General features: G+C 51.4%; 2 protein-coding genes across 4 annotated transcripts; one reads left to right on the top strand and one right to left on the bottom strand.

Annotated features, from left to right (window-relative positions):
- Positions 1 to 120: 120 nt before the first annotated feature.
- Positions 121 to 16,632, bottom strand: SIRT2 (sirtuin 2). 3 transcript variants are annotated; one of them, XR_005026712.2, is made up of 17 exons: positions 16,496 to 16,601; positions 15,615 to 15,661; positions 12,480 to 12,528; positions 12,124 to 12,237; positions 9,721 to 9,762; positions 9,457 to 9,563; positions 9,282 to 9,338; positions 8,851 to 8,919; positions 4,469 to 4,598; positions 2,562 to 2,621; positions 2,226 to 2,281; positions 1,981 to 2,057; positions 1,845 to 1,896; positions 1,190 to 1,260; positions 979 to 1,045; positions 538 to 860; positions 121 to 453 (listed from the first exon to the last, which is right to left on the bottom strand). XR_005026712.2 is itself a non-coding variant. In XM_036894681.2 (16 exons), exons 1-16 carry the CDS (start codon positions 16,509 to 16,511, stop codon positions 705 to 707), a joined length of 1,170 nt encoding a protein of 389 aa, XP_036750576.2. In that variant the 5' UTR covers positions 16,512 to 16,601; the 3' UTR covers positions 121 to 704. The 3 variants fall into 3 exon arrangements, 2 of the variants coding, with proteins under 2 accessions (XP_036750576.2, XP_036750577.2); XM_036894681.2 differs by having other exon boundaries at positions 121 to 860; XM_036894682.2 differs by lacking the exon at positions 15,615 to 15,661 and having other exon boundaries at positions 121 to 860; positions 16,496 to 16,632.
- Positions 16,633 to 16,884: 252 nt separating this feature from the next.
- Positions 16,885 to 24,717, top strand: NFKBIB (NFKB inhibitor beta). The gene is made up of 6 exons (XM_036894703.2): positions 16,885 to 17,143; positions 22,091 to 22,196; positions 22,278 to 22,608; positions 23,429 to 23,517; positions 23,604 to 23,864; positions 24,568 to 24,717. The coding sequence occupies exons 1-6, from the start codon at positions 16,965 to 16,967 to the stop codon at positions 24,661 to 24,663; spliced, it is 1,062 nt and encodes a 353-aa protein (XP_036750598.2). The 5' UTR covers positions 16,885 to 16,964; the 3' UTR covers positions 24,664 to 24,717.
- Positions 24,718 to 24,741: the final 24 nt, after the last annotated feature.

The raw sequence follows: 24,741 nt of genomic DNA, 5'->3' as shown, positions 1-24,741 counted from the left end.
GTGCTCTGTTTTTCCTAAGAGCCTGTACGTGTTCTGGTTTCCTTAGTGGCCTGAGCAATAAGCCCCTCCCGCCAGCGGCTTCCCCGGCGCTCACAGAAAGGAACACGGAGGCCAGACAGCTGATTGTTAGTGCTTTTTGTTTTTAATTTGTGTCCAATAAATAACATCATCTGCCCATCTCCTCATGGAAAGTGGGTTCCACAGGAAGGGGGCCCAGCACCCAGTGTGGGAGTTGGAGGCAGAGACCTGGCAGGCCTTTAGGCTCGGCACCCGCAGCGAGCGAGAGTTAGGCTTGGAGGGCCCACGTCCCCACGCAGGGGAGGTTAGTCTTCGTCTGCTGGCCACAGGCCCTAGAGAGGGTGGGGAGCCTGGGGTGCCTGTCCTGGGTTAAAAGTTTGGAGGTATTTCTGACCTGGGGAGCAGTTAGAGATTAGGGAAGCTTGATCCTGGCCCCTGTGGGTGGTTAGAGACAGTGAGTGCTTAGAGGCAGATTGCCCCAGCCCCAGCCCCAGCCCCTAGGAGATGTTAAAGATTTACCAGGTTGGTGGGGGCTTGAGTGCTGGGGCCCCACTTTGGGGAAGGAGCGGGTAAGAGGCTGGAGACACATTCTGAGCTCCCCAGACAAGAGCTGCAAGTTAGAGGGGGCCAGTGCTGGTTGGGGCTCAGCTGTCCCCGAGGAGTGGGGAGCCTAGGAGCCGCAGCTGTCACTGGGGTTTCTCTCCGTCCCTGGTCCTGGCCTCCTCCTGGGCAGGAGGTGGAGACTTCCTGGGGGAAGCTGAAGTGCTGGGGTTGGGGCTCCCCGACCCTGATTGGGCGTCTATGCGGGCATGCTCCTTCTGGACAAGGTCCTCCAGCTCCTTCTGTGAGAGGCAAAGTTCACAGAGGTCAGAGATCACCGTGCCTCGGGGTCACAGGACCTGTGGGGCAGGGGTTCAGGGACTGGGCTCTGGGTGGGCTGGGGTTGCCCAGGCTCCTCACCTTCCATCCAAGGAGGTCGGCAAGGGCCAGGCAGCCCTGGTCGCAGTCACCCAGCCAGGCCACGTCCCTGTGGATGGCAGAGAGAGTCAGAGCTCCCAGGCTAGTCCCAGGCCCCTGCCAGCTCTTCCCAGTCCATGTGCCTTCATGCCCTCCCTCCCACCTTGGCCCTGGGCCTTGTAGGCCCATTGCCCACAGCAGGCCCAGGCCTCACCTGTAGGCCTTCTTGGAGTTGAAATCCATGCCTCCTCCAAGGCCCATCATCATTCCCAGGAAAGGGTCAGTCTGCAGGGGAGAGGGAAGCTAAGAACACAGACCCTGGAGCCAGAAGGTCTGCATTTCAATCCTGCTCTCTGACGTTTCTCAAGTGACCTGGCCCCTCTGAACTTCAGTTTCCTTATCTGTAGAGTCGGGGCAATCATGAACCCACTCCTAGGGTTGTACTGTCAGTCGGTTAATACTTAGAAGATGCTTAGAACAGAATCTTAGACATGTATGTTTTTGCCTGTTCAAGAAAACAGCCCTTCCTGGGAGGGAACCCCTGCTGGGGGTGAGGCCACGTCATGAAAAGAGTGGAGAGAGCAAGTGGGTGTCTCCTGATGGTACCTTGCAGGCCCTGCATCTAGCTAGTCCTGACTATCACAGCATTCCTGTTTTGTGTTAAGTCGCTTTGAGCTGACGTTCTCTTACTTGCTGACCTAGAAGCCTGTGGAAACTTAGAAGCCTAGAACTTGACCCCTCTGGATCCCAGAATGCCTGGTTCTGAGCCGAGGTGTCCAAAGCATTGGGATTCTCTAGAGACATGTTCCCTAGTTCCCGAGGAAGCTAGTGGGGGAGAACAGAGGAGGTGTGAATGAAAGCCGACTCACCTGGCCAGTCTTCTCCTTGTTGATGAGCAGGCGTGGGGTAGAGAGGGGTGCCCTGGGGGAGGGCGGCTCAGTGGTGAGGACCCACCTTGGCTCTCCCAGCCCCCAGCAGCCCCCCACAGTCCCAACCACAACCTACTTGCTGATGAGGGATGCGAAGGGCTGCACCTGCAGGGAGGTGCCCATGATGATGAGGAGGTCCGCCTTCAGGAAGTCCTGTGAAGGGGAGCGGCCAGTGAGGGCCGTGGGGCCCTTGCCGAGGCTGGGCTTCCCCGCCCTGTCCCCCACCACCCCCACAGCTGTCTGGGGAAACCACCTTCCCCAGGGCAGGGCCCAGGCTGCCCCCACACGGGTGGAGCACGGGGTGCTGGCAGGGACACTTACTGACTGCATGCAGGAGAAGAACCGCGCTGGGAGGTTCTCGCCGAAGAATACAATGTCTGAGGCAGAGATAGGTGGACAGACACAGAGACACAGAGACACAGAGACGGTGGAACAGGGGAGGCAGACACAGGGATGGGGTGTGAGAGGACAGGCAGGAAGAGAAGGCTGGTGGGGGGTGGGAGCCGTGGAGCACCTGGGACAGCTGCGGCTGCGGACCCCCCCCCAACCGGGACAAATCTGGGTCAGGGACAGAGGGTGGCCAGAGGCAGGGTGAATGGGAAGGGCAGCCTTCTTGAGAAGGGGTCAGTTGTGGGGGTCCCTGACCCCAAGGCTCACCAGGCTTCACCACACTCTGACATTTCTCACACTTGGGAGTCACCTCGGAGAAGATCTTCTCTGGGCAGGGAGAAGGGGTGGGCAGAGGAGGGGGTAAGGGCCTGCCCTGCCCCTCTCCCCACCCTTTCCTTCATGTCAACACAAACAGTCACTGGGGAGCCTCTGGGGGTGTTTGTCTGCTCAGAAAGGAACCCCCTTCCTAGAGACCGGCCCCTAGCTTCCCCCATCAGCCCTGGACTCCAGGGGGGCTGCCAGTCCCAGGCTGTAACTACTGAATGAGAGAATAAACCCAAGAAGGCTAATGAGCAGATCCGTGTTCTCAAATGGGGCACCTGGATTCCACCAAGCCCCACCTGGGGCATCTCAGCTCAGAAGCTCTTTCAGTGGGCCTTTGAAGGCAGCCCTATTTCATCCTGGTCAGAGAGGCCTGGTGGGTCCCAGGCCTGGTGGCAGAGAGAGAGCAAAGAGTATGCAGCTGATCCTGGGACGGGGACAAATCCTCAGGCCCAGCTGCTTCCCACCCTTGGGCTCTGTGACAGATCCGCCCCCGCCGCATCCTTACTGCAACCATGCTCCTTTAGTGCTCACTAAGGGGAAGCACTGTCACTTGCAACCCATAGAACCCTAGCTTGTTCGGTCAACTATTTATTCATTCCTTCAACAAATATTTAGAGTACTGTTTTAATGCCTGCAGTTAACTTCGCAACATTTCTGCAGTGACAGTACAGCATCTGTGGGTGACGCACGTGACACTGCTGTAAGGGAGCCACGCGGGGTAATGCCGCCCGTATATCACCCGCAGCTGCTGCACTCGGCCTGCTCGGGCCTCTTCAGCCCCTGGCATTTTATCAGAAAGGCTGCACTCCGGAGGCCCTGCTCTCGTGCTGCAGCTGTCCTTATCTCACAGACACCAGAGGCTTTGTGAAATCAGCATAAAGAACGTCAGAATTGGGTCTCCATGGGGGCAGTGCACGGCTTCTTAATCAGCACAATGGATATAGAAATAGGCCCTCTGGCATTCAAGAAACGTGGATTCGCTGATTTTTTTTTTCTTTTGTTTAACACTGCCCTGACAGGAACAGGGACTCTGACTTCAGCAGGTCCTGCGTCTGCAGCCCTGGGGCCAGCCCCAGCCTTCATGCCTGACCAGACCTGCCTTTGGCTTCACTCTCCACAGACCGGGCCTGCCTGAAGCCGACTGAACCCTGTGCCTCGAGCACGGTGCTGTCCGATATGGTGGGCACAGCCACATGTGGCTTTTACATTTTAAATACATAAAATGAAATCACCAATTCAGTTCCTCAGTCACATTAGCCACATTTCAAGTGTGCAATAGCCCCAGGTAGCAAGTGGCTGCCATATTGGATAGTGTAGATATGGAACAGTTTCCTCCATTCAGGAAGTCCTATTGGACAGTTCTGCTCTTCTTAGATGGTAGTCACATTTACCTTGATGAGCCCCTCATATAAGACGGGGTCAGAGCCCCTCTAAGGACAAAGAGCTAGGATTTCATGACTTCACAGAATAGACTGTATGACTGGGGGCATCTTAATGTACATCTCCTGTGGCTGAATTTGGTCTGGGACTTGCTTCCATTATAACCAGGCTATGAGATGATGTTGGGACCAAGGAACCCTGCTGCCACCTCAAATCTTTAGGGGTTGTCTACTAAAAAAAGCCACAGAATGGGGTATGGGGGGGACTCGATAATAAGGGTGAATGTAATAACCACATTGTTTTTCTTGTGAAATCTTCATAAAAGTGTATATCAATGATACCTTAAAAAAAAAAAATCCACAGAGCTATGCTGGACAAGAACTGGTGCCCACAGTGCGGAGATCCTGTTCCTGGCACTGAGGAGTGGACAGTGGGTAACCCATCCTGGCGGATGACCACCAGCCCCTCACCTTTCATCCAGCTTAGCGTGTACTCCCGCCGGCAGCCAGAGTTGATGCAGTGTGATGTGTAGAAGGTGCCGTGGGCCTCCACCAGGTCCTCGGGCTCCAGTCCCGCCACTCGCTCCAGGGTGTCTATGTTCTGGAGGGACAGAGGGAGGGAAGATGGTCAGGGGTGAACCACACCCTCAGGGGCAGACAGCAGAGCAGGGAGTTGCAGCTAACAGAAGCAAGGGCACAAGGTGAGGAGGAAGGGTGGGAGAAGCAAGAAGCAGGGGGTGCCTGAAAACTGTTCACCCTGATGGTGCTACTGAAAGGGTAAAAGGTGCGGACACTTATAAGTAGGGCCCAAACTCAAATATCTGTGAGCCCAGACCCACTGCCACCACCAGCCCATACGGAATTCTTCTGCAAATTCAGGCCACTTTGCTTCCAATTTTTTCAGAAAATTTGTTTCTGTAGGACCACACAGATTAGTACCACCTGCCAGAAGTTGGATGAAATAAATGTACAAATTACAACATCTACTTTGTAATTGGAGCCCCATCAGGTATGGCATCCTTGTGCAGTATCCAACCTGCACAGCTGTATGTAGCCGCACTGGCCAAGCATTAACATAAAAAAATGAATCAGGAGGGTTTGGTTTGAGTCACACTTTTGCTATTTAGCAGTCAGGTTTCTTACTCTGGTTCTGTTTCATAGATGGCATATTAATGTGCATTCTTTTAAGACAGAGATACTTTCCTTATTAAGCAAGCAAGAATGTTCTTCTCTTCCACATAGACATATGTGTTCTCTCATTGTTCTTAAGACATGCAGCCCCTCTGGGGCAGCTTTTGTTTGTCTGGGAGGAATGCGGCTGAGGCAGGCGCTGCTGAGGCCGCTGGCAGACATTACACGGATTTGGCCAGTCACACACAGCCCTTAGCTGAACCAACTACTGTTTCCTGGAGATTCCATGGACAGCTGCAAGGGTTCCCTTTGAAGGGCAGATGGCCCCAACTGCCTTCTCTGCTCCCTGCCAGCACCCAGCTTGTCCCCAAAAAGAGCAGACAAGAGTCACTGTTCCCGGACCCTGCAGCACTTTCCCTCCCTCCCCACTATTAGAAATCCTGGTTGTGCCTTTGTTGTTTGTCTCAGTCTATTGCCTCCTCACATGTAAGCAGGGTGCATGCAAGTAATTAAATAGCATTTCGCAGAACCTAAATGCCTCTGTGTGATTCTTTGATGCTGCTTTTGATAAGCTGCAAGTAAACAAAAATGAATGAGGCTGACCTGCATGTGCTGATACGAATGATCTCTCCAAGACGTTAAGAGGCACAGAAGAACAAAGGCAGTGTGTACAAGAGGTGGAAAAAAATACGTATGAGTTTGTGTATTTGCTTGCCTAAGTACACAAGAGCTTCAGAGGAGACACAGAAGCAGGTGACAGCAGTGGGCCCTAGGGAGGGGAGCCGCGGGCTAGGGAATACGGCCCAAGGATGTCCTCTACTGAAGGATGAGCAGCAGTGGCCACATGCCGATACGCAGTGACTGACATTTGGCCCAAGTGCCTGGCAGGGAGCAGGACGTGGTGAGGAGGTGGGCAGTGGCCGCTCAGCTCCGGCCAACTGCTCTCCCCAGTACCCCTAGCTCTTCCCAGTTTTTAGGAGGAGCCTGAAATCAGTATTTACACCTGAGATCTCTTGATTTTTAAACTTGGCTCACTTTTTGTATCAAAACATTACATCCCCAATTGACATAACATGGAGGCTGGCTTTTAAAAAGCACGAAGCTGCTAGGTGGGTGTGGATCTGGAAGGGTCTTCCAGACAAGGGGCTAGGGGAAGAAAGCCAACAAATTATGTATAAAGTAAATGCCATTTATATGTTTAGAAGGACTGTCAGCTGTTTCGCTGTGGAGATCACGGTGACTTGAATGAACCAGACAACTGTTCTCAAGGTTGAATGGATACTTGTGTCTTGAGATAAAAATAGCATCTCACACACACACACACACACACACACACATCATACATAGCTTAAAAAGCACTGCATGGTCAGAAGAAGTGAAGACAGTGTGTTTCAGAAAACTGGGTCAGTGACTGAAAAAGTGGCTGAGGTTGGAGAAGAGGATGACAAGTTTAAGACCATGGTTTTATGAAACAGAGTGGAAAATTTTTTTCCACCTTCGTCTGTTTTATGGCATATGCCATTTTGATGATGTATGTGTAGGGAAATCCGTGTATTAAATATTGCAAGTAGGGTAGAAATGGCTGCACATTTCGCACTGAGCCCAGAATGTACCCATGTTGGATTCTGTGTACAAAGAGCAGGCGGTTGGCCTGCTCCTGTGGCTAGGGCAGGGCCAGGGGTTTTTGTCTCAGGCAGAGCTGAGCAGTGAGACTCTGGGAGCAGCCCGGATGGGCCGCTTTGTCCTGCGCCTGGGTTTCTCCTGCTGGAGCACCAGTGCTCTCATCCTGTCTGCAGAGTTTAAACATCGCCTCTAAGTCCAGACTCCTGTGTCGACCCATCTGCCCACATCTCCATCTCACTATGCCCCAGACTAAAGCCCTCCCCTGTACCCGACCACCACCTCAATGAAGAGCACGTGCTCAGGCTGGGGGCTGGCCAGTGGCCCTTGACTCCCCTTTCTCTCAGGAGTTTGCATTCAACCCACCAGCAAGCCCTGCTGGCTCCCCCTTTAAAATGGACTCATAACCTGTCCACTCTCCCCCTTGGCAGCCCCCACCCTGGCCCAGCCTCCATCTTCCCCTGCTTGGAACTTGGACAATCACGGCAGCCTCCTCTGTGGTGTCTGTACCCATTTCCCCACGGCCCCCCCAGCCTGCCTGTGCCCTATGTGCTGCCAGAGGGACACCTGCCCTGCTCAGAGCCCTCCTGTGACACTATTTCACTCAGGGTAAAGGACAAAGTCCTCCCCGTGGCCCTGAGCCCCACATGGTCCACCCTGTCACCTTTCAGACCCCGTCCTCTCCATTCTTTCCTATTACTATCCTTCTTGTTCACTTAGATCCAGTTTATTGAACATGCCAAATACAGTCTCACCTCAGGACCTTTGCAGTGGCTGTTCCCTTTGCCTGGAAAGCCCTCTCTCCCCGGATAATCCTATGGCTACCTTCTTCCTCTCCTACAGGTCTTTGTCTAAACGTCCCTTTATCAGTGCGGTCTCTCCAGACACCTAGGTTACCACAGCATTCCCCCAACTTGCACATGGCGCTTCTGATTCCCCCTGCCTCTCACCATCTGACACGCCAGATATGCCACTTCTCCGTCCTATCCACTGTCTCTCTCCATACATTCGAGTATCAGCTGCAGGAGGGCAAGGATGTCTGCTCTGTCGGCTGCCAGCAGGGCCTGACACTGGGTTGGCACTCAGTAACACTTGGGACACAAGCTAATGAACCGGGATGCCAGCAGGGCCACAGTGAGGAATTCATGCAGGCACTTGGCTTCAGATGAGCTGTTCATATCATATCTGAGCCCTGTCGCATGGATAGAACCGACTCTCTGGGAAGAAATGTCAGGTTTATGCTGAGCTTGGGCTCCTCCTGGAAGGAGCAGGCTTTCCCCACCCCAGCTGCCACCACCAGCCCTGGGCAGGAGCCTTCACCCTGTGAGAAATCTGGACCTAAAAAGAATTCATTCTCCCCCTGGTGGCAGCTTCTGAAGCTGCTGGCTCCCAATTGCCAGGTGCAGAAAGGATCAGAACCTATTTATATTCGTGTGTTCTCTAATTTAGTTTTGGGTTCTGAGGTATGATTTATAGCATGCATGATTATCAATCATTGTTGTGGTATACCACGTGATTTCAAAAATGCATTCATAAAACAAAGGTTGAGGTGCAAATATTTTTTACAGTTTGGAGTGTGAGACCCCCAAAGTCCCACCGACTAGCCCAGAAGCCAACAATGTGAGCTGTCCTAGCCTGAGTACCCCAGGGCGAGGCCCTTGGCTAAGCACCTGACATGTGTGAGCTGTGGCTCCATGGCACACTCAAAGCCTGGCTCCAACTCCTGGCCTATAAAACTATAAAAAGGTCTCCTTCCTCAGGACTCTTCTCCATCTAGCAGTCGGAAAGTTATAGTGTACTGATTTTGTTAGATCAAGTCACTAGCAAATATGAAATCTGTGGAACAAATGGTGTCCCCTCAGGCATGAAGTCCTTTCTGAGTACACATGGGACGGTCCTGAGAGTTTACTGCCATGTCACATGCCTGAGAGGGCGAAGCTGTTCTGGCTTCTCCTTTCCAAGGGGAAACGGAGGCTGAGAGAGGCGAAGTGACTCACTGCAGGTCACGTGGCAAAGCAGCAGTGGCCCGAGCTCTTAGGCATTGTGGTGCCAGGACATAACAGCCTGCCCTCTCCTCCCAGGATGCCCATAGCCCTGCCTACCTGTGTGTAGCAGCGCAGGAGCAGCCCTTTCTCCTTCAGCAGGCGGATGAAGTAGTGGCACACGGTCGGCTGGAGGGAAGCAATTGTAACAATGTAAGAATAATAGAGAAACTTACCATGGCCAGCAACTGTTCCAGGCACTGTGCCCCTTTTGCCTAATGGAATCATCACACCGACCTTGTGAAGCAGAAACCACCGATAGCCCCATTTCACAGATGAGGAAACTGAGGCGCAGGGAGGCTGACTGTCTTGCCAGAGTCACACAGCTGGTAAGCTGAGGCTCAAGGTCAGAAGAGCAAGGAACGAGGGACCAGGAGTTGGACCCAGGTACTTAGTGACCGTATGATATTCGTCCAAAGGGCCTTGGAGGGGGCCTTCCCATGCGTGCTGTCTCCCAAGCTTTCCTGTCCCCCTGGCAAAAAAGAGCTCACCTTGAACTGCCCAGGATAGAGTTCCTTGGCAAGGGCAAAGAAGGGCTCTGGATGTTTCTGTGGGAGAGAGCCGGAAGGCAGGTGGGCACCCAGATGCCCTGGTGAGATGACAGCCAGAGCTGGGCAGCCCTGTCCCGACACCTTTACAGATGCTCCTCCCCAGGGGAGTGCACACCTTGAAGTAGCCGATCTCAAAGATGGCCTCTGGGTAGGGAAGATGGTACTTCTCCAGGTTGGCGTAGAGGCCCGTGGATGGGGAGCGGAAGTCGGGGATGCCGGCGGCTGGGGGAGGGGGGGCAGGGAGAAAGTGATCAGGGGCGTCGGCCTCTTCTACACCATCCTGACCCTCCCAGGCGAGGGCCCAGGCATAGCTCCCCCACAAGCCCCTGGAAGGGGCTCCCTCAACCTGGGGGCAGCTATAGGGGGTGGGGATACTTACATGTGGAGATTCCAGCCCCCACCAAACAGATGACCCTGCGGCCTGGAGGAAGAGTTTATGCATCATGTGACACGGTTTGTATGGGGCCAAATGACAGCACCCATCACAACACCCCCACCTGACATCTTACTTGGAGCCAGGCCCTGGGGCAAACATTTTAGGTGCATGAATGGTCCTCCCAATCATCTTGAGGCAGGTGGTATTAACACCCACTCCACAGATGAGAAAACTGAGGCTCCGATAGGGGAAGGGGTCACACAGTAGAGTGGCAGAAGAGCCATCAAGGGAACAAAGAATCTACTGTTTGAAATTATACCAACTTAGATTTGAGACCACGTGGAGAGTTTACCTTACTAATCAGACTGAGACAAAATACATGGGATCTTAGTGAGAAGGCTGCGGGGGGAAGAGGGGACTCCCCCAGAAAAGCTACAGGTTATAAAAATCTCTGGCAACACCTCATCTTTTGGACACAATCTTGAATGACCATCTACTTCTGGCATATAATACACAGTCTTTCATCGTGTTACTCTCCTTTGTAATCAAACACACACTGGCCACCCCGAGTCCAGTGATTTTCAGGTGAAGGCCCAAGATTTGCCACTCTCAGCCCACACCCCGTGAACAGAGGAGGGAATAAGGGCTTCAGATCCCAGTTCTCCAGCTCCCCAGTGGGCAGTCTCGGTGTAGATCAGCACTCTGGGCTTCAGCTGTCTGCTCTGTAAAATGGGCATAATTACAGCACTGACCTTGCAGGGCTGCTGGGAAAATGAATTCAGTCATGTAAAGCTTAGGTCAGCACTCAGCACTGGGTGAACCCTACATATGCATTTGCGATATTCTTTGAGTTAATTGTACAAAACCTCTTAAGACCCATGATTTGTATACTTTGTTCCTCCATTTTTACAGCTTTCAGAAAGGATGGGAAGATGTGGTAGGGGCTGAATCATTTCACAAGGGTGCCAGGCCGTACGGAAATAGCCCCGTTGCTTCTTCAGCTGCTGGTGCCTGGGCAGTTCTGCCATGCGGGACCCTGGCATCTGCCCATCAGCTGATGGATGGACACAAGTGTGAGGCTCTGTGTGAACTGAGGGCCTCCGGGCTGTCCCGTCCAAGGGACAGATTGCAAGGGTGATAAAGGCTGAGGCCAGCCAAAACTTTTACCCTTGGCTTCACCTCAGCCAATGGACCAGGCCTGGCTGGACAGAGCGAGCAGGGGCCATGTGGGAGGGAGTGTGTGCCTGGGGTCCAGTCCTGACTCTGCACCAAGTCACAGTCTCTCTGTGCCTCAGTTTCCTCCTCTTCCAGATCACTCCTCTAAGGACCTCATAGATACCATGTGAAGCTCAAATGATAGGATACCTGTCAAGGGCTTGGCCCAGTGCCTAGCGGAGAGTGAGGGTGCAGCTTAGTTATTACATTAGATCCCCTCAGAACCACACACAGGAAGGAAGGAACAAATGCTCTGTAGCTGCTGTCTGTGCTCTCTGTGGGGCCCACCAAGCCAGAAGGTGGCTGCAAATGGCTGCCCGGCCTGTCTCAGGAGGGGGAGGTGCAGGGCTGTGGGCCTGGCTGCCAGAGGAGGGAGACGCCAGCAGCTGGACGACAGGGAAACTGGAGAAGACGTCCACAACAAAAGGCTGTTCAAGACCCTCAAAGGGTCAATTGTTCTAGTTGAGGACTGCCGAGGGCCTGGTTTCTCAGACTCTGGTGACCTCAACTTGCACCAAGAAATTTAAGCTACGTGGTGACCCAGTAAAGATGCACCTCAACACCACACCGGACACAAGCTTCCCGTAATGACACCCACAGTGGACACTTACCAGCTCTTGCTATGTTCCAGGCCTTGTTCCAGCCATTCACAGCTGTATTAGTTTATTAAGCCCCTAATGAGCCTACGAGGTAATTACTATTATTATCATCTTCATTCCATCAAACTGGCCTGGCCAGTCCGAGCCTGGTCCTTAGTTCTGCCAGAGATGTGACCCAGGTCTGGCTAATCAGAAACACAGGAATATGACCCAACCTGGGCCAAGGGGGGCGCTGCTCTTGCTTGAGCCACTAGGATAAGGATGCTCTCTTCAAGGGGAGCTGCTTGGTTGGCAGAACTTGACTTGCATTTTGGAGCTGCAAGGAGCTATCTGGGCCCCACCACGGAGGAAGGCAGCGCCAGAGAAGATTAAGATTTTTGACAACAACATGGAAGCCCCTGGATCTAGCCATGCTTAAAGGTAGATTTTAGTTAACAGCATCAACACACTCCTGTTTTAATTTGAGCCACTTTGATTTGGGTTTCTTGTTTCTTGCAAACAAAAGGTATTGAATGGGTCAAGAGGCTATGGTTGGGAGAAGTCACCTAGGGCCTGGAGTGGGTAAGAGACCCAGTGCGGGCAGGGGACTTACAGCGCTCACTCTGCATGTAGCGGGTCACCCCTTCCAGGGTTAGGTCATCCAGCAGACGCTCCTTTTGTGCGCCCAGGCCCAGTGTCTGGGAGAAGAAATTCCGCAGGAAGTCCACTGGCCAAAAAGGAGAGAGTCAGCGGCCTGAAGGGCACTCAGCTGGGGTGTCCTGCCTCAGCCCTGGGCTCCCCTGCCTTCCCACAACTAAAGGCTCAATGTTTGGCCCAGTGAGGGGCCTCCAGGCCCCACACCACCCCCATTATTCCATTCTTTGGACATCACCCCTGGTGGCGGTGAGGGGTCTGGTGAGATGCCTGCCCTAACCCAGCCCCCAACCGTGCCCCCAGGAAGAGACTCACTTTCTGCTTCTCCACCAGCAGCTTCTCCCTCAGTGTCTGAATCTGTGTCCTGGAAGGGGTGGGGGTGGGGTGACCAGGCCCAGAAGTGGGGTTAGGGAGGTAGGGAAGGGGAGGATGGCACTGGGTTTGGGGAAAAGGCTCTAGCTGGGAGGTGGGCCAGAGAGTGAGAGACGGTTGGGGGACAGGTCTGGGGACCAGTTGTGTGCTCTGGGACAGGCTGCCTGTGCTGGGAACCTGGGCCTGTTATGCATGGAGGAGTCTCCTAACTGCTTTTCTGGGTCTCGAAGCTCCTCCTCTCAGCAGTGGAGCTCCGAGGACACCCACCTCAGAGCACTATGGTGAGAAGAAATGAGCGAACCTGTATGCCGCTCTTGGAGCAGCAGCTGGGGGCAGGTCGCATACCAGGAAGCCCTTCCTACTGCTATTAACAAGTGCCCAGGGTCCACATTGTTGCCGCGCACCCCTCCTGCTCTCCAGAGTGTAGGCCTGCGCCCTTCACAGTGCCCCCGAAGCCCTCCTCACTGACATGTCCTGTGAGTAATGCCAGTGCCAACTCCTGGGTCCTTGCCCTGTGGCTGCTAGCCCCAGTACCGCCCTCCCCGCCCCTACGTGGCCTTTATCAACTCCTTCCCCCTGCCAGGCTCCCATATCGCAGCCTCTGGCTCTCCTAGGCCTTCCCTGCTTCCCTCTCTACCTTCCCCGGGCTGTCTCAACAATGCCAGTGGCCTCGGCCTGCACACCGATGAGGTCACCTCTTTGTCCCCAGATCTAGGTTTCCTAAGACCTCCTGGGTGCCTCCCCATAAATGACCCGGGGCCCCTCACTCCACCCTGGGCCTCTCCCCAAAGCCTATTCTTTTTCCCGGGCCCCATTTCAGTGTGGCTTCTGTCCTCAGTCTGCCAGATACCTCTTGCTATAACGTGTCCCCTCCAGAGGGCTCCAACAAGACCACCAGGTCTAGCCTGTCCCCTCCCCTGGAGGGTCCCTGTCCCTGCCTCCTTCTTAGGCTCCCAGCCTCAGTTTCCTCCTCCAGTCTACTCCACTGCCCCCATTGTTTTGCCTGGCTGGGTTGACCACTTCTCTCCATCCCAAAGGCCCTTCCCTCTGGCTTCTGTAGTCTGTTTATCTGATAGTGAACATCTATGGAGTTCACCATGGTATCAGCTCCAAGAAAGCAGGCATTTTTCATGTTTACCACTGGATGTCCAGCACCAAGAACAAGGTCTGGCACCTGGCAGGTGCTCCAGAACTTTCCACCGCCAAACAAATGATTAACTGCTGTGTGCTAGACCAGGGCTGGGCCCTGCAATGGACCTTGTTGTGAAAACACAATTCTGACCAACTCCCTCTCCTGCTTAAGCCCCTCCACAACTTCTGCCCCTATCACTTACTACTTTGGTTCAAAGCCTTTTTTGAATAGAACCTTCCTTACAAATTAAAAATTTTTAATTAAAAATTTTATCAAAAAGTTTTTTATTGCTTAAAAAATTTTTTTTATTTAAAATTAAAGAATTATTTTTGCTTTACAATTTTTTATTGCCTTTTAAGATCGTATAAGCTTTGCAAAAATGTTAACCATTAGACAACGTGTATATAACTGGGGGCACTTGCCTCTAATTCTCTTACCAGCCCCGTCAAGACAACGACTATTAAGAGTACAATGGTAATTACTCCAGATTTTTTTCTGTGCATATAAAACTCACAGTTTTTTTCCAGAAACGGGTCATACCATACCACGATGTTGCACCTCGCATTTTCCGCGGAACAACATGCTATAGACCCACCTCATCCTTTTAAGCAGCTCCCTAGTGTTGCATTGTAAGGATGCACCATAGTTCATTTAACCCGTCTACTGACAGGCATTTGGGCTGCTTCCAGTTTTGCACTATTGCAGACAATGCTACAATTTACATCCTCCAATTTCTGTCTTTGGGACTGAGGATCCCTTTTTAACATGAAACCTTTTTCTCTGACAGTGGCTGTGTTGTGGGAGCTAAGCCCAGGCCTGACGGGAAGCGCTTAGACCTCAGTGTTGCTCTGCCATGCATCTGTGAGGGGCTTTACTCACCACTTCTACTCTGCCCTACATCTGGACAGCCACCTCGCGCCTGTGGGTGGGCTGGCATTCTTTCAGGCTGCAGACACTAGGGCTCTGTGAAAGCACTCGAGGGCCTTGCCCAGGATGCAGGAGCAACTTGGCTCAAGGGGGAGCTGGAGGAACTGGCAGGACCTTCAGGCCTCGGTGAGGAATCCTGTCTACCCCTCCCGGAAGCATCTGGAAGGCGATGTGCCAGGCACTGTGGGTTGCAAACCTGTCCCTGCTCTTCTAGCCAAGGGTCAAAGGGCAAGTTACTCAACAAATGCTTCCAAATTCCTCATCTGTAAAATGGCCACAACAGGCCTTGCCCACGACAGGGATGCTGGGAAGATGACAGGAGATGATGTACACAGAGCACTGAGACGTGTTCCTGGCTGGAGTAAAGAGTCAGTAAATGCTAACCATGAATACAATCAGCTGGCCACCCCCAGCCACTCAGCTGCTGAACATATCACACTCTCACAGGCCCCAGGTTTTGCACCAGCTGTTCCTTCTACGTGGAACACCATTTCTCACCTTGCCTAAGAAAAATCAAAGGCACTCTACTAACCACAGTGTTTCTGTATCTTAATCTGACTCCTAGACCAGCCTGTGGATTGCTCCAGAGAAGGGACTGGCCGGAATCTCTGAGCCCACTGAGTTTACTCTGGTCTCCTACAGAGCCCTGAGTTACTTCGATAATCACCCTGTAGGGTCATTTTCTAGTCACTTGTCCGTAAGATCTGTGAGTTCAGGGGCCAAATCGGATGCCTTTCTCTCCCATGCTTAGCACAAATGAGGTTCAGAGGGACGGGGAAGGGTGGGAAGGAAAGAGGAAAGTTAGGGAAGGCAGGCCTGGGGTTGAGGCTGCACACCCTTCTCTAACAATCCTCAGTGCCCACCATTCCCCAGGATGTTAAACCAGGAGGTAACGCAAGGGATTGGGGCAGTGAACTGAGGGCCCTGGGGTTACTCTCTCCCCTCTGCCACCTCCCCCCACGGTGGGGTGTGGGAACAAATCCATTTCTCTCCTTCCCTCCACCCTTCCCCCATCTCACCTGAGCCTCCTGCACCTTCCCTGCCTCGGTCTCCAGAGGGTCAGAGGCTGGGGGAGCAGACGTGGTTACAGTGCAGGGCATGATTAAGAGGGAATGAAGGGCTTCAAAGCAGCAGGGGGTGGGGGGAGCAAGAAGACCCACCAATCTAGTTCTACTGGGGAGGGCGTAGGTGGTTAAAAGTGGAGTAGGGGGAGGGAGGGGATGGGGAAACGCAGGTCTTATTGGAGTGGAGAGAGCTGAGACGAAAGGTGGTTAATGGGGGACAAAGAATCTGGGCAAGAAAGTTTCGGAGAGGGAGGAGAAAACAAAGCATACAGGGCAGGGAGGAAGACAGGAGGAGTTAGAAAGGACATAGTAGTGTGTGAGTGTGCGGGGGAGGGTTAGGTTTATAAGTACAGGGAAGTTTAGAAAGAAGAGAAGAGCTACTTCTACTGCAAGCGGGTTTGGGGGAGGAGGTGCGGTGGGGATGATAAGTTTAGGAGAGGCACAGGAACTTGAGGGGACGAGATAGGAGGGGACACCGGGGTCCCCTAGCGTCCTACAGTTCCCCTAACAACCAGGTACCCTTAGCAACCGGGACCGCGACAACCTAAGTCCTTAGCAACGAGGGTCCTCAGCAACCCCAGGTGCGAGACACACGCGATTGTTAGTAATTTTCAGAAAGGGGCAAAAGGAACCCTTAAAACCTCGCGACCCAGAAACCCACCAACCTAGCAAAATGGATCACTTAGCAGTGGGCCCTCGAATCCCTTTTCCCCACAACCCCATGCATCCCCTATCACCTACCCCACCACGCGCGCCTTCGGGCCCCGGGGCCTGCAGCCAGTAGTCAGGCCCCGGCGCAGCCCGACCCGACCCTCCCACCGAGGACCCTGACTCACGGTCCGGTTCGGCCATCAGCGCGGGGCGGGAGCCCTCGGTACTGTCACCGACTGCTCTGTCCCGTGATGGCACCGGAAACAGGAGGGGCAGAGATACGGCAGAGAACTACAACTCCCAGCAGCCACCACGGCTGCACACACACTTTGGCACGATTCCCGGAGCGCGCCCCTCTTAGGTAAGGAAGACACCCTAGGGTTAGACTACAAGTCCCGGAGTGCCCCGCGCCGACAGCCATGTTGGTAAAGGGCGCCCGGAAAATGTGAGAATGGGTAGAGAGCCGCAGTCCATGTGAATACCCTGATTGGTCTCAATATAGCACAGGGGCGGGGCATGAACTATTTGATCCACTCTGATTGGATGAGTCAGGGGGAGTGTGGGGGAATTTCCCGCAAGGCGGAAGCGCCAGAACTCCAGGTTGAGCCCAGCGACAGGCGGGCGGCCGCTGGGGCCCCTGAGGCTTCGGGGGCCATGGCCGGGGTCGCGTGCTTGGGGAAAGCTGCGGACGCCGACGAATGGTGCGACAGCGGCTTGGGCTCCCTGGGTCCGGATGCAGCAGCACCCGGAGGACCGGGACTGAACGCGGAGGTGGGCCCGGGTCTGTCGTGGGCGCCCCTTGTCTTCGGCTACGTCACTGAGGATGGGGACACGTGAGTGAATCTTAAATTGTCAAACCAGGCCCTGGATCCGACATCTGATTGCCTATTAGCCTCTGATCCTGGCTTCCTAACCTTTCACTCCTAAATCTGACTTCCAACTCTTGACTTCTGACCCCCAAGACCTAACCTTTTAATAAAACCAATCTTATATCCAACTTTGATCCTAACCCAATTATTTCTGACCTTACTTTCTTGAACTCTGCTTCTCAAAGTTTCCACATCTATCTGTCCCCCAAATCGGTGTGATATTCCTGACCCTAGTCCTGAGACCTTTGTTAGAACTGTAGCTCAGGCAAGCTCCTCCTGACCTCTAACCCCCAAATATGGTATTTGGTCCTTAGCGCCTGACTTATGAGCCTCAGACTTTGATTTCCAAAATTAATACTTGGCCCCTGGCTCTTAAATTCCCACCTGAACAGTAATCTTAAATCTTACATTCAAAGAGAAATTGTTAAGTTCCATGACAGCAGGGATTCGTCTATTACATCCTTACGGAACACTGCCATGTTACCGGCCCTGTTTTAGGTGCTGCTGATAAAGAAAACAGATAAAACTTATGCCCTTGTGGAGTATACGTTTGACGGAGTTTGGGGATCGGTGGTGGTGGTGGGGTATATATAGGCAGACAGAAGGACAGACTGACAGAAAGAAAGGAAATGGGGGGAGGGAGGGAAAAAAGGGAGAGAGAAGGAAAGACACATAGACGTAAGGTAAGAAAGACAAAAATTTAATAAAAGAAGAAAGGAAAATGATGTGTCAGAGGTAGTAAGTTCTTTCGAGAAAAATAAAGCAGGAAAATGAGACTAGATTATCTGCAGAGGCTCAAGTGAGGGTTGTCCCTGGGTTTTTTGTGTTCTGTTTACTGCTGAATCCCAGTGACTGAACAGTGCCTCAACGGTGAGACACTCAGTCAACATGGGTCTTCTCAAAGAACCAGCTTTGGTTTCATTAATTTTCTTTCTTTCTTTCTTTCTTTTGCTTTCTATTTCATTGATCTCTGTTCTGACTTTCATTGTCGCCTTACTTTTGCTTACCTTGGGCTTAATTTGTCCTTTTTCTAGTTTCTTAAGGTGGAAGCTGAGGTCACCTTTCTTCTTTTCTAATACAGGTTTTGTATGCTGTAAATTTCCCAGAGAACTGCTTTTGCAGTATCTCACAAATTCTGATATGCTGTGTTTTTATTTTCATTTAATTCAACATACTTTCTGATTTCTTTTTTTTAATTTCTTCTTTAGCTTATCTATAAATATGTTAGTTTCCAGATCCTGGGGATGCTTTTTTGTAATTTTTAATTTAATTCTGTTGTGAACAGAGAACATGACTTGAATCCTTTTAAATTTAATAAGACTCGTTTTATGGCCCAGAAAATTATGTATGCACGTGAAAAGAATAAGAACATGTATTCTGCTGCTGTTGGGTGTAGTGTTTTCTAGATGCCAGTTAGAGGTCCTGTTGGTTTATAGTTGTTCAAGTCTGCTATATCCTCACTGGTGATCCCTGTCTACCTAGTTTATCAATTATTTCGAGAGGGGCACTGAAATCTCCGAAAATGACTGTGGATTTGTCCATTGCTTCATGTATTTTGATGCTCTGTTATTAAATTATTATGCCCTCTTAATTGATCTCTGCCATTATGAAATGACCTCTATCCCTGGTATATTTCTTGCTCTGAAATCTACTCTGATATGAAAGTACTCACTCCTGTTTTCTTTTGACCGACTGGTGTTAGCATGGTATATCTTTTTCCACCCTTTTATTTTCAACCTATTTTTTTATATTTATATTTAAAGGATGGTACCTGTCAGCAGCATATAGCGGGATTTTGCTTTTTCAATTTTTCCCTTTTATTTGGAGGGTTTAGACCGTTTATATTTAAATTAATTATCTATACAGTTATGTTTAAGTTGATCTTATTTCCAGTTTTCTACTTGACTCATCTCTTCCTTGCCTGTGGTTTCCTTATTCTGTCTCCTTTTGGAACGAGTACATTTTGTTCCCTTGTATTTCTTGTTGGCTTGTTAGCTGTAAGTCTTTGTTTTGTGTTTTAGTGGTGGCTCTGAAAGACAGGGTTAGCCTCCAGGCCAACTCAGGCCAGCCACCTGCTTTTGTATGGCTGTCATGAGCTAAGTGTGGTTTTTAAAAATCAGAAGACTGTTATGTCATGGCAAGTGAAAATTATCTGAAATTCAAATTTCGGACTCCATAAATAAAGTTCTGCTGGAATACAGCCACACTCATTTGTTCACATATTGCCTCTGGCAGCTTTTGTATCACACACAGCAGCAGAGTTGAGAAAGTAAAAGAGACCCTATGTGCTCCACAAAGCCTAAAATATTTACATGGCCCTCAACCGAAGTTTGCTGACCCCTGCTTTAGGGCTTGAGTGTACAGCTCTAACTTAGTATGATCCACCTGCAAGTGGGATGATGCCATCAAAGGGCCTTAGAACAGTCTATTTCCATTTGTTGCCTTCTGGCCTTTCTGCTGTTGTCATGTGTTTAACTTACATGATTTAACTTATAAACTCTTATAAACTCCACCGTACATCGTTATTAATTTTGCTTGAACAGTCAATTACTTTTTAAAAATTATCTTCTAAAGAAACCTATCTAGTAAGAAAAAAAAATCTAACATATTTACCCATATACAGTTGACTCTTGAACAAGTGTTTGACATATGTGTGTCCACTTATACGCAGACTTTTTTCAATAAACATATTGGGCATTTTCTGGAGATTTGTGACAATTTGAAGAAACACTTCCTTTTTTCTAGCTTACTTTATTGTAAGAATACAGTACATGATACATGTAACATACAAAATATGTGCTCATTGGTGGTTTATATTATTGGTAAGGCTTCCAGTCAACAGTAAGCTATTCGTAGTTAAGTTTTTGGGTTGTCAAAAGTTATATGTAGATTTTTGACTGTGTTGGAGGTGGAGGGGCGGGGAGCAGTATCACCACTAACCCCTGAGTTGTTCAAGGGTCAACTGTGGTTACTATTTTCAGCGTTCTCTTTTCTTTTGTATAGGTCCATATTTCCATTTGATATTATTTTCCTTTTTTGCTTGTAGATTTCCTTTAACATTTCTTGTGATGTGGGTCTGCTGGTGATGTGTTCCTTTGGCTTTTGTATATATCTGAAAACATCTTTTTTCATCTTCGTTTTTGAAAGCTATTTTTTGCTGGGCTAAAGAATTCTAGCTTTGACAGTCTGAGTACTTCAAAGATGTTGCTCCATTTTGTACTCTTGCATTAGTTCCCACGTGAAATCTGCTGTCACCTTTATTTTTATTCCTCTGTACTTAAGCTATCTTCTTCTTTGTTGCTTTTAAGATTTTTATCTTTATCATTGGTTTTGAACAGATTTTTTTTATGCCAGGCCTTGGTGTGTTTTTTTTTTCCCATATCTCTTGTTCTTGGATCTGTGGGTTTATAGTTTTCATCAAGTTTGGAAAAATTTCCTGACATTTTATCTTCAAATTTTTTTTGATCCCCCTCTGAGTTACAAATACATTAGGGTGCTTGGAGTTGTCCCCCAGCTTATTGATGTGCTTCCCGTTTGTGTTTCATTCTGGGTAGTTGCTATTGTGAAGCCTTCAAGTTTGTTCATCTTTTCTTTGGCAATTCGGAGTTTTGTTAACCCCACCCAGCATATTTTTCATTTAAGATGTGTTATCTATTTCAGTTCTTATTTCTGGAAGTTCAGTGTGAGTCTTTCTTTATCATCCATGCCTTTACTTCACTTTTTGAATGTGTGAAGGTATAAATGTTCTTGTTTTTAATGTTCTTGTTCCATTTTAATGTTCTTGTTAGCTAATTCTGACATCTGGGTCATTGCTGTGTTCCTTTCAATTGATTGATTCTCATTATGGATCATGTTTTCTTGCTTCCTTGCATGCTTGATGATGTGTGGTTAGATGCCAACTGTGGTGGATCGTATCTCGTTAGGCTGGCTAGTTTTGGATTCCTATAAATATTCTCGAGTATTGTTTTGGGATGCAGTTAAATTGCTTGTCAATAGTTTGATCCTTTTGGATTTTGTTTTTAGAATTTGTGGGGTGGGTCCTGAGCGGTGCTGCATCTGAGGCTCATTTTCACCACTACTGAGTAAGACCTTCCTGAGTATTCTACCTAATGTTCTGTGAATTTATGGGTTTTCCCCAGTCTGGCTGGTGGGAACAGGCACTATTCCTGGCCCCATGTGAACAATGGCACATTTCTCTAATCTTTTTGGATGGTTTTCCCCTACCCTGGGGTAGTTCCCTCATACCATGCACTGACTAGTATTCTGCTACATACCTGAGAGGCTCTGTGGCCTTTCCCCGTTCAGCTCTATGATTCAGCAAATTCAGTTGAACAGATTTGCTGAATTAATTCTGACCTGACCCTCCTGGATTCCTGACAACTGGTTCCAGAGCTGTGGTCACATTTTGGGTCCTCTGTCCCATGACTCTAGCTGCCTTGCTCTCCCCAGACTCAGTTCCATCTCGCCTCAGGCAGTCTGCCAGGCCCTGCCTGGGTTCCCCTTCTCTGCACTGTGTCTTAGAAATTCTCTCAAGACATTAAGCTGTGGCAATCATTCGAAAGGCTCTCCTTGATTATTTCCTGCCTCTCAAGGATCACTGTCATTCACTGCAGGGTGACCAGTGTCTTGAAAACTTGTTTCATGTACTGTATTTTTTTTCTGATTTTTTTTGGTGGGAGGGAAATCCAGTTCCTGTCATTTCATCTTGGAAGGAAGTAGAAGTCCTACTTAATAAACACCAGTTGAACAGATTTGCTGAATTAACTCTGACCTGACCCTCCTGGATTCCTGACAACTGGTTCCAGAGCTGTGGTCACATTGCCTAGCATACAGTAGGTGCTCCATGTTTGTTGAATGAAGGAATGCAAGAGTCCTTGACCTCTGCCCTCTGCCCCCTGTCTTTGTCCTCAGGGCACTGCACCTGGCAGTGATTCATCAGCATGAGCCCTTCCTGGATTTCCTCCTAAGCTTTGCAACTGGCACTGAGTACCTGGACCTGCAGAATGACCTGGGCCAGGTAAGCCACTGTGGACAGAGTATAGTGCTTGGGACCAGGGTTCTCAGAGCGATCTCTAACCACTGCCCTCTGCTTTTGCAGACAGCCCTGCACCTGGCAGCCATCCTGGGGGAGGCATCCACGGTGGAGAAGTTGTATACAGCAGGTGCTGGGTTGCACGTGGCAGAGCGGGGGGGCCACACAGCACTGCACCTGGCCTGCCGTGTGGGGGCACATGCCTGTGCTCGTGTGCTGCTCCAGCCCCGCCCCTGGCGTCCCAGGGGAACACCCAACACTTACCTCCCTCTGGGCCCTGACCACACCCCCAACACCGACCACAGCCCTTTTGCCTTGTCCCCCAACACCGACTTGGAGAAGGAAGATGAGAGTGAAGAGGATTGGAAGCTGCAGCTGGAGGCTGAAAACTATGAGGGTGAGGGTCCTCGGTCACAGGGAAGGGCCTGGGCTCCCAGGCAGGGTGAGGGTACCTAGCTCTGGGCTCAGCTCTCCTGACTCAAGACCCACCCCTTTGGGAAATAACACCAATGCTTCAAAGACCCAGGATCAGGACCAAGGACTCCTGTCCAGGCTCTAGATTATTGAGAATTGGTCATGTGGGACCCAGGACCCCCACATGGAGGCCCCAGACCACTGGGGACCCAGGTCAGTCACCCACAGGTGGTGGAAGGCACAACTCACGTGGAACCCCTCCCCTTCCCATTAGCCTCAGCTCCTGGGCCACGCAGCACAAGGGAACTCAAGACCCAGGTTCCCAGGGATTGACAGTGGGTTCAGGAACAGTCCTCCTTAACCAAGCCTCCTGGGGAAAAATCAGCTCCCCTCTCTTAGTCCAACTACCTGGACTAAGCCCTCTCCAGAGGGACTGAGATCACCTAGGACCCAGTGTTTAGGTCACAGGTCCCTCATCTACTCAAGGGTCCAGATCCTTTGTGAAGAAAGACTGGAGACTCAGTCTCCTGGCCCCTAGATGCAGCCTCCTGTCCAGTGCCCCTGGGCTCCTCACCCATAGGCCCCAGACATCCCACAGCCCAGGTGTTGGCACTGCCAGCAAGTTCAGACCGCCTGAGACTTACGCATTTGGCGTGCAGGTGCCTCTTTGACATGTCTAGGAATTCAGGAGCCAGACCCCAAACTTGGTCACCCTCGAGCCACAAAACCGTTGCCTAGGGTCTTGGCAATGGGGGCCCAGACCCCTCACCCTCATTGTCTGATACAAGTCTCTCTGTCCTCAGGCCACACCCCCCTCCATGTGGCCGTCATCCACAAAGATGCAGAGATGGTCCAACTGCTCCAGGAGGTGGGAGCTGACCTCAATAAACTGGTGAGCTGCCCTCTAGAGGGGCAACAAGGGAGGGTTGTCCCCAGAGTGGCGCGGGGCTTCCTTGACCTTTCTGCTGTACCCTGCAGGAGCCCACGTGTGGCCGGAGCCCCCTGCACTTGGCAGTGGAGGCCCAAGCAGCCGATGTCCTGGAGCTTCTCCTGAGGGCAGGTGCTGACCCTGCTGCCCGCATGTATGGTGGCCGCACCCCACTGGGCAGTGCCATGCTCCGGCCCAACCCCGCCCTCACCCGCCTTCTTCGTGCACACGGAGCCCCTGAGCCTGCGGACGACGACGACAGGCCTGGCCCCTGCAGCAGCAGTAGTGACAGTGACAGCGGGGACGAGGGCGTGAGTCAGGAGAGACTGGGGGGTCCAGCTGGGGGGTCAGGGTAAACGGGCAGGTGGGAAGGGGGAGAAGAGAAATGGGGCAGTGCATTGAGACCGATCTTGGGCTGCTGCGATTTAAGCACTCAGACAGCTGTGCAAGTGGTGCTAGGCAGAAGTTGGGGGATACCTGGGCAGGGGTGGCAAGGAGAACCCAGGCTGCGGTGGTCGAGGAATTAAGGTGGTGGCCGTGGTAGAGAAAAGACCTCAGTCATGGTGATTGGCTACAAGCAGTGGCGGGTGACAGCAGTGATTCCACAGAGCAGGAGCGGGAAAGCTCAGACTGGGGGATGGTCTTGGGTGGTGGTTCAGCTTTGGCAGCAGTGGGGACAGACGTTAGCCAGCGATGGTTTCATTGGCAAACAGGCAGCAGACTCCCTCGGGCAGGGATGACACGGCTGGTGGGGGTAGAGGCACTGGGAAGGGGTGGAGGAGAGGCCTCAGAGGCTGTAGCCGCTGAAGAACCGGAGGGGCAGCAGCTCTGGAGCCCTGGTAGTAGCGGTGGGAGAACATGGGTGACCTTGAAAGTGGTGGTTGGAGAACTAGGAGCAGGGAGTGGAGCTCCATGTGGGCCTAAAGGCAAGACCCAGGTCCTAGGGTGAGCGGCACTCGGGCAGCGGGCAAGGCGGCAGCCACCTGAGCCCCATCCCTCCCCCTCTGCCCCCAGGAGGAATACGACGACATCGTGGTCCACAGTGGCCACAGTCCAAACCGGCTACCTCCCACCCCAGGCTCAAAGCCTCTCCCTGACGACCCTGTCTGACTTAATTGTTAATAGAATGTCCAACTTAATAAAACCTCAGTTCTGACAGCCAGAGACTAGACTGATGGTCGCCTTCTC

The sequence above is a fragment of the Manis pentadactyla genome, chromosome 15 (genome assembly GCF_030020395.1).
Source record: "Manis pentadactyla isolate mManPen7 chromosome 15, mManPen7.hap1, whole genome shotgun sequence".
Classification (NCBI taxonomy): Eukaryota; Metazoa; Chordata; class Mammalia; order Pholidota; family Manidae; genus Manis; species Manis pentadactyla.
This window is presented reverse-complemented; position numbering and strand designations above follow the sequence as displayed.